At 38.3% G+C, this 8,782-nt stretch overlaps 1 protein-coding gene and 1 long non-coding RNA gene across 2 annotated transcripts; one reads left to right on the forward strand and one right to left on the reverse strand.

Moving 5' to 3' along the window:
• Positions 1–2,784: 2,784 nt before the first annotated feature.
• LOC136804625 (universal stress protein YxiE-like) lies at positions 2,785–3,647 on the reverse strand. Its single transcript, XM_067061229.1, has one exon. It carries the CDS (start codon positions 3,443–3,445, stop codon positions 2,909–2,911), a length of 537 nt encoding a protein of 178 aa, XP_066917330.1. The 5' UTR covers positions 3,446–3,647; the 3' UTR covers positions 2,785–2,908.
• A 1,953-nt stretch (positions 3,648–5,600) lies between these two features.
• Positions 5,601–6,355, forward strand: LOC136804571 (uncharacterized). The gene is made up of 2 exons (XR_010846279.1): positions 5,601–5,907; positions 6,127–6,355. It is a non-coding gene; the product is annotated as an uncharacterized lncRNA (long non-coding RNA).
• Positions 6,356–8,782: the final 2,427 nt, after the last annotated feature.

Genomic DNA, 8,782 nt, shown 5'->3' on the forward strand with positions numbered 1-8,782 from the left:
CGGAAAAACTTTCATTTCATATTTTCAATTTCAGAAAATTCTTGAAAAATCTAAATATTTTGCCCAAAAATGCTAGAATTTTGATAATTTTTTGCACGAAAAAGGTTGAAATTTGGAGAGGAAAATGGACCTCTAAGGGGATGATTCCCACAAATCTTTACTGCACTGTAAGGGTGCAATTTTAAAAGCCAATTTTTGGCCCGCACATACCGAGTGCCCCGGTTTTAAATACGACGGATGGAATACTATACTCATACATGTTTTCTAAATCCAACCAAGCACTAAATTTACATAAAAGAACCATTAGATCGCCCTGGAAATCTTCCCTTTACAACCAATTTTGGGCCTGAGGGGGGTACTATCCTTGCCGACCGACGACGGGAAGTGCCGCTGTAGTTCGAAAAATGTACCCTACGTGGCTGGGACTCCGTTTTTTTTAAAGTGACCCTGAATGGGACTGAAATTCCAAAATTTTCAATATTTTTCCACACTCGTTTCCAAATCCCCCCCCCAAAAGGTAGGCACGCCCTAGAAGGGCTGCGACTTTACCTGGGACTCATCGAGGTGAAAAAGGTACCTGACCAGCGGCACATCCCGTACCCATTTTTGCCCATGTACCAACTGGGGCGGCACCAAGCCTACAACCCTAGTACAGTACCCCTCGAGTATCTTGGTGATTTTTCCCGGGGGCAAAGCTACTTTTGATATAGCACACTACTACAAGGATCTTCTTTTAGCTGGGTACACTGTAAGGGTGTGTTTATGTGTTTGGGGACTGCTGAATTAAAGGTCTGACAATAAGAATCTAATGTATCTTTATAGTTTTTTGACTACACACACATTTTGATTTGGTTTGCACATTGTGTTGTCATCTCAGACTCATTTTCAGGTGGCTTCAGTAGACTAAGATATGAAATCAGGCCATAAACATTTGTTAAAATGCACTGTAAAGGTACCTTCTCATTTCTCAATAGGGCTGCACTGTAAAGATCTGACTTTGAAATGAAAGCCATTTTTTGGCGGCATTTGCCGTCGTTTAGAAATCGGTTGGTTTTAGTCTGAATCGCAGACCTCTATAGATACTTCCTATATTCTATAAGAAACTTTTTTCGCTAGAGGATGAGCAGAAGCCCCAGAAGCCCGCATATACCCAGTCATTATACAATAACTCTCCAACTGCCCCCCCCCCCAACGTCCAACCATAGTACCCTCGTGGGCGGGAATTGAATTTGGAAAAAAATAAATTTTGGCGGGAACTTCATTTTCGGTAGGATCCGCAGAATTTTCTTTTCACCAAAAGTAATAATATAACATGAGTGTGATTAATTACGTGCGTCCCGTGCCCTCGTGCCCTCGTGGGTCGTACCTTCGTGCCTCGTGCGTCCCGTGCCCTCGTGCCTTCGTGCCCTCGTAGGTAGTTCGTGGGTCCTCAAAAAAGTTACGTGGGTCCTCAAAAAAGTTACGTTGGTCCTGAAAAAAATTACGTGGGTCCTGAAACAAATTACGTGGGTCCTGAAACAAATTACGTGGGTCCTAAAAAAAATTACGTGGGTCCTGAAGATTTGATTTTGTGGGTCCGGAAAATGATTTCGTGGGTTCAGTAGTCACGTGTGTCCTTGTAATTGTGCGGAATCTTTTTTGGAGAATTTGTTGGGATAAATTTGAGAGTTTAATCGGATATTGTTCTCCTTAAAGCTATACTTTGAGACAACATACGATCTCGCCAAAATGAAAACACCATTTTCGAATACAAATTTCCAAAATTAATTGACATTGAATATTAAGAAAAATTATACTAGGGAAACATGGCACTATCAGACTGTCTTTGTGCAAAATTTCAAGTTGTATTTCAGTGTGATGCTTGAGATATGAGAGGATTTCTAATGCCAAACTTCAATTAAAATATTAAAAAACCCCTGCCTATTTCAGAAAGTTCTTATAATTAACACTATATCCATCACTTATAATAAAAACCTGAATAGATCGGTTAAATAACCCGAAAATAAATTTTTCCGCATCTGTTGACATAACAGATAAATTTAAGGGCTCTGACCATAGCGAGCCTAATCGAGAGCCTAATCGTTTGTGTTTACAAGATTTTGTAAAAAGTTTTCGACAAATTTATACAAAGCCTCCCCCTTCGTGACATCGAACCATCGACTTTTTGCACCTCAACTTAACCAAATTTTCTATAATAATTCTGGGGATGCCAAGTATATGTTTTTCGGACCCACGAACTGTACCAACGAGATTTTCTTTCGGACCCACGAACTACCCACGAGATTTTTTTGGACCCACGAACTACCCACGTAATTTTTTTCGGGACCCACGAACTACCCACGTCATTTTTTTGGGACCCACGAACTACCCACGTCATTTTTTTCGGGACCCACGAGGGCACGAAGGCACGAGGGCACGGGACGCACGAGGCACGAAGGCACGACCCACGAGGGCACGGGACGCACGTAATTAATCACGCTCATATAACATGCATAGGAAGCATTCAATTGCTAAAATCCAAAAGTTTTCCATTAAATTTGGTCTATAATAAAAATGAAATACAAGGCGATGCTCTTGAAATAATGATTTCAAATCTCGTACTCCACTTGCACCACTTTTTAATTTTTTTGATACAATTTCGTGAGTGCAAAAAATATATAAAAAGAGTATGATTGATTTGGTTGGTGCTAACTAGGCTAGTTGGTGCTATAAGAATCATAAAAAAGAGAACAAAAGGAGTACGTTCGGATTTGAATCGTCATTAAAAAAATGAGAAAATCAAAATGTGATAGCTGCATTCTTTTTCACCATTTATCGTACATCTATCTTACAATATATTGATCCAAATTTACAGTGATGCCACTTGCTTTTTCTCAAAATAATAAACTATGTAATTATATATATTTTTTTACAAAATTGTAGAAATCTCTGTATCATCTTTAGGAATAGCCAAAAGGTGGTGTTGATGGGCATTTTCAGGTGGTGTAATTGTCACTGTTGTATTAGCATGATTCAAAACGTAAGAACTTACACTTCCAAGTAATGTTCTACGAAATAAGTTCAATCCTCTTGACCCCATGACAATACCATCTGCATTTTTTGTTGCAGCAACATCACAAATAGTATGCCCTGCACCATGTTGATTTAACTTTACGATGGTTTCGCTTTCGATTCCAGCACTCGTAGCTTTCTGCTCGTATTTTTGCACAAGTGATTTTGAATCATTCATACTCTTCTGGAGCGCTTTTTGAAATTCATCTTTTTCATAAAATTTACCCAAAACACCAAATGCTTCATGATTTAAAACAGGAGGCTCGTGAATGTGCACTATTCCAATACGATCACCAGGTCTATGTATGTGTTTAAGATACCAATCGAAGGCTCTCTCGCTATGTTTTGACGAATCTACCGGTAAAACAAACATTCGTTCTTTGTTTTCTTCCATTTTTAATTTCAAAAATATTATATCAAAGTTTTTGAAAAAGGTCTCTCAGTATGTAAGCTGTGTACTACTGAAGTCTTTCTATTCCAATTTGGAAAAGTTGTAAAGGATTTCAAATTTATACTGTTTTTTTTTTCGTGTGTGTGAAACCAAGGACGTCAAACGTCCTCTCCCTCCACCTCCTTGGTGAAACGTTCTGAAAATCATGTACACTTTCACTTTCATTCATTGTTTACATGCTGTTCCATGTCCGTCCGCACGATTTTCGAATGTGACTGCGTCACAGCCAATGAAATTTCGCAAAAATTGTAAACAAGTTACCCCCGTAATAATCCAGTTTGATGGATACGGTTTTGAAGCCTATTCAGTCGGTATAATTAGACTTGTATTATTGATCAATATGTAGTATGTATTATAATGAGATGGCACCGATCTAACTTTTTCTCTGTATTTGATATGCGAACATTATAAGCTGACGATGTGACATTATATCAACAGTATGGACTCCTTATTCATTACTGCAAGAGCCGATTGTACTGATACTGATCAGGCGCCTCTCAGCAAAGAATTTTGACTGCATCCATATCCTTGGTATAATTTTTAACAGTTCTTGGGTGGAAGCTCTAAACAACTCTAAACCAGGCAGGAAAGCTTGGTTTTTCATTTCTTTCTTAACTTTGTTCACATGGGCCATTCCAGAATTTGTCTGTAAAAGGGGGCAAGGGGGCGGACGACACACAGGATTTCCAATTTCTGAGGCAGTTTAGTCTAAGACTTATATTATACTCCTGACTGACTGGGTTGGCAGACGATATCATCCACCAGGATGCAAGTGAAATTTTTCAATCTGCGGACCTAGACGGGGGTTCGGTTATTATCAGTTAGGGTTAGGGTTGGAGCTCGTGAGAGTCACAATATAAGGCCGATGAAGGCCTTCTTAGCAGGCTTCGGCATAAGAAAAAAGAAGGCGTGTGATCATCGCACGCCTACATAGTAATTTTTAGTAATTTAGGCGTGCGAATCATGGCACGCCTCATTTTCTTTAGACGTGCGATCGCGTGCGATCGTTTTTTTCTTTTATTTTATAAACATCATTAACAATGATGAGGCACAAACTTTTGAACAATTCCTAAGAATGATCTTTCTTTTATCTACATAAAAACTAGACAACAGGAAAGAAGAAAGTGTATATTCAATCTTCATATTTGAAAAACAAAAACAGAAACCAAAAGAGCACTGAATAATCAAGAAGGAGAATACTTTACTTTAGGAAAACAAATGAGAAGAAGAATCATGCAGCAAAAGTAACTTTTAAGAAGAGCTAGTTTATTGTCATAAACCAACGACCTCATAAACATAGCATGCGAGAGGGAAGGAAAAAGATTTGAGAGAGGAAAAATCATACAGCAAAAGTGATTTTTTTAAAAAGGTTTTAGAGAGACGAAAAATCGTGCAGCAAAAGTTATTTTTGAGAAAGGCTTGTTTATTGAAGACCAAAGCATAGTATGAGAGAAAGAGGAGAGAGAAGATGTGTATCCATTAGAGTAACTTTTTTATAAGAAATTTTGTATACATATAGCAGTTTGAAAGAGTAAAGGAAAGTTTATCTTTCATCTATTTGGTTCTTATGATTAAAGTAGAAAATGATATTTGATCTTCTTTCAACAAGCAGAAAAAATATTTCTAGAATAAGTTTTTGCACGTGCGATTGGTCGCACGCCTTGCTAGGTTTTCATGATTTATGGCGTGTGATAAATTGCACGCCTAAAAGGCTTTTAGGCGTGTGCGGAGGCGTGCGCGTGCGATCGCACGCCTAATATGCCGAAGCCTGTCTTAGGGGCATCCCCGTACCCTGAGACCTAACTTGGGATCCCGTAGGGATCCTTGTAGGGCACCGGTAGGGTTGGGAGCTTTAGGACCCTCCCGGCGCTCCGGAAATCTCCGGTGTTTTCCGGTGCAGCTAAAAAAACGTCATTTTTCACACCGGAAAATTCCGGTGCTCTTCCGGTGCTTCCGGTGCAAGGGATTTTCGCACGCTCTAAAAAGCAGTTTAGACAGGGTCACGAAAAAAAATGTGATTAGCCAGTACCAACCGAACTCTTTATTTGATCACTGCGCAATAAAAGGTATGATCGTCAGATACAGGGCTATCCAGTGATAGAGCTAGTCGGGAATAATACGATATGGCGGACTTTGCTCAATTATAAAAAATGATCACGTGCATCACACATGGGAACATCGTCGATAAATAAAGAACAAAGAAGTACGCATCTGATCTTTATATGATCTTATATTTAAATTAGTATACCTTTAAAGTAAATAATAAGTTCAAGTTCAAATAATGTTTTTACTTTCTTTTTATTCAGGAAAAATGGATCAACCGAAGCCGAGACGATTCGTCAATATCACAATCATTACGGACGGATTTCACTAAACTCAAGAAGTGCCTGAGAGCCTTAGACAGCGTAAGTTACATTGTTGTATGTATGAAACAATTATCTCATCTAGATCTATGTTGAAATCTAGATCAATTTTTGTGCTTCCCTGCGTTACTTGTTACCGTAACTTTGGCAGTTTATCCACAGACTTGAGCGACGGTCACATTGTCTAGTTTCAAGCCTAACAAAATCTACCGTACCACGGATCTTCCACAGTCATAACTTTAATTTTCATTCTTTATTTAGAGTGTCGCCACCAATGTTACCGATTGTTACCATATTATGAGCTGTTCAGGGAGAGCGTGTTGCTCGAGAGTCGTGAAGAAGAAAATAAGAACGCACCTTTTTTATTTTAAAATTAACAATTTATAAAATAATATACGTTACGAAATACATACAAAATTAAAAAAAGTGGCCAAAAATAAAAATGAGGCCATTGATCATTACAATCAAATTAATAGAATATAGACTGTAACTTCGTTGGTCTTTATTTTCTTTCTGGGCGTTGTTTTCATTCTCTCACGCACATACACCACTGTCTCAGTGCCGTCCCGGTGGAGCTTTTTCCTTCAGTGTGGATGAAAATTTTTATCTAATCGTAGTGTCCCGATTGGGATAGAAAATATATATTCCAGCTCTAAGTTTACAGAGAGAATGGTTTTGCAGTGCAATCTTTCCACCACACTGAGGGTAAAGTCATTCGGTTCTTTTAAAGTGGTTTAAAATTTCAGGTTATTTTTTCCACCGGACAGACGATTTTTTGGCTAAGTTTTCCAGTGGGGCGAGGGGCTCCACCGGATCTCTGACACGAGGGTATTCTCCAGAGGGTTTCCAGCATATTCTCGCCCTCGCCAATGGATGTGTGTCATTATGATATTACGACGTGGAAAATACACGTCTCACTCACCTGGATATGATGATCGCAATTGTGTTCCCATAAAAATGAAAACTGAAATGAAAAAGAAAAAGAAGAAACGGCGAGAGAAGAAGTAATTCATCCAAACTTGACCGCTGGAGAATTAAAAATAAGTATGGAGTGGCAGGATCGAGATTATTAAACACCGTTATCTCACAATGCCCGTATTCTAAGTTTCGCATGTTCCGCATTTGGATAAACTCCTTCGCCACAGCCTTACGCCAGCATAAGAAGGAACAATTCTTCTTTTTCAAATCAAAATATAAAGACAATAAAGAAGGATTACCTGGTATATCTTATTGAATTTGATTCATCTTCTTAATATTGATTCTAAACAAAAAGAATGATGTTAATTGATTGTAAAACCATTGCAAAATCTTAAATTTTCTAATTTTCCACCCTCTGCAAATGCACAGAGTTCCAAAAACCCAGTGTATTTGCATGTGAAATCATGCACCAGAAGCACCGGAACGTTCCGGTGCAGCTCGATTCGGAAAAATCTTGCACCGGAAGCACCGGAACGTTCCGGTTCTTTTCCTTTACAACAATACAATGCTGACAAGTTGACACAACACATGTGTACATGTACAGTGCGTCACAAACAGCCATACGAACAAAACTCAACATTCTCACAAAAGTTGTCTTTTTGATTTCCCAAACATTGGTCTAAAGCGTTCACTTCCACAATAATTTATGTAATTGCAATTTTGTTCAGTCTACAGTCGGGTTCAACATATACCGTAAGTTTGTCTAATGTCGACATCCGTCTTCTAATTTCGACATCCTTCTTTATAGATAGGAATAATAAGAAGGTCGAAATCACTGATAGACTAAAGATTTTCAGTTAGGGAAACCATCCAGGATCCTGCTATTCGATAAGCCAGCAAAAACTAAATGACACTTGTAAACTTAAGTTCTTACCATTTTACTTACTTCTTCAGTATACTTCAGTTTGATTTGATGATATTCATCTGTCCAGCTCGTTGAGCCCAACACGTATAATCTGATCGAAAAGAGCATTTGATTCAGCCAATCTTGTTTGTCGCGACGTAGTGTGAGGTTCGTCGGGTATAGAGCACAGATATTTATCGAGTCGTTTCTTGAAGGAATCTTTTGAACAGCCAGTGATATTTCGTATGTCAGAGGGAATACTGTTGAAGAGTTTTGGACCCTGTACAGCTAAGCTCTCACAAATAAATTTGCGAAAGCTACTTCGTTCGATTGTTCATAGTTCACATTTTCGACCATGACGGCTTGTAGTTGAAGACAAGACACCACCTTTTACAGTGCCATCTCCTTCAGTGTGGCTGAAATTTGGTACTATACCCTCTAGTATCGACCAAATATAAATAATTCTGTATCTCTCTCTCCTCCTTTGTAGAGAATACATTTTCAACATTTTCAATTGTTCCCAATAATCGAAAGCACTAAGGCCTTTGATTTTATTGAAGAAGTTCTTTTGTACTGATTCAATCTGTTCTATTTGGTGGATGCTGTTTGGTGACCAAAGCTGAGAACAGTAGTCGAGGTGAGGGAGAACTAAAGATTTCCATAACGTTATCATAACATCACTGCTTCTGTTGTTGAATGTTCTCAAAATCCAACTAGAAATGTCCTTAGCTTTTGCTATCATTTTATTGATGTGATCAGTGAATGAGCAGTCACTACTCATCCACACTCCAAGATCTTTGACAGAGTTTTTGTTTTCAATTACAGTTTTGTTGTTAGTGAAGTAGGTTGATAAACTTTTTGATTCAGTATCTTTACCGTATTTCAAATGTTTCGTTCGAATTTACAACTATTTTTTTCATGTTATTGTTCTCAGTCCAATCATAAACTATGTTGAGATCATGTTGCAACTTGAACGTGTCAATTATTCCTTGGATTTCTATAAGCATTCTAGTATCGTCAGCAAAGCTTGCAAGGATTGAATACCTGATATTATCATCAATATCAGAAATCATCAGAAGAAACAAAATTGGCCCA

The sequence above is a fragment of the Clytia hemisphaerica genome, unplaced genomic scaffold, assembly GCF_902728285.1.
Source record: "Clytia hemisphaerica strain Z4C2 unplaced genomic scaffold, Clytia hemisphaerica genome assembly, whole genome shotgun sequence".
NCBI lineage: Eukaryota > Metazoa > Cnidaria > Hydrozoa > Leptothecata > Clytiidae > Clytia > Clytia hemisphaerica.

Bases quoted from the DNA above. Each gene is read 5' to 3' on its own strand.
- LOC136804625 (XM_067061229.1), bottom strand. From the start codon at position 3,445: ATGGAAGAAAACAAAGAACGAATGTTTGTTTTACCGGTAGATTCGTCA.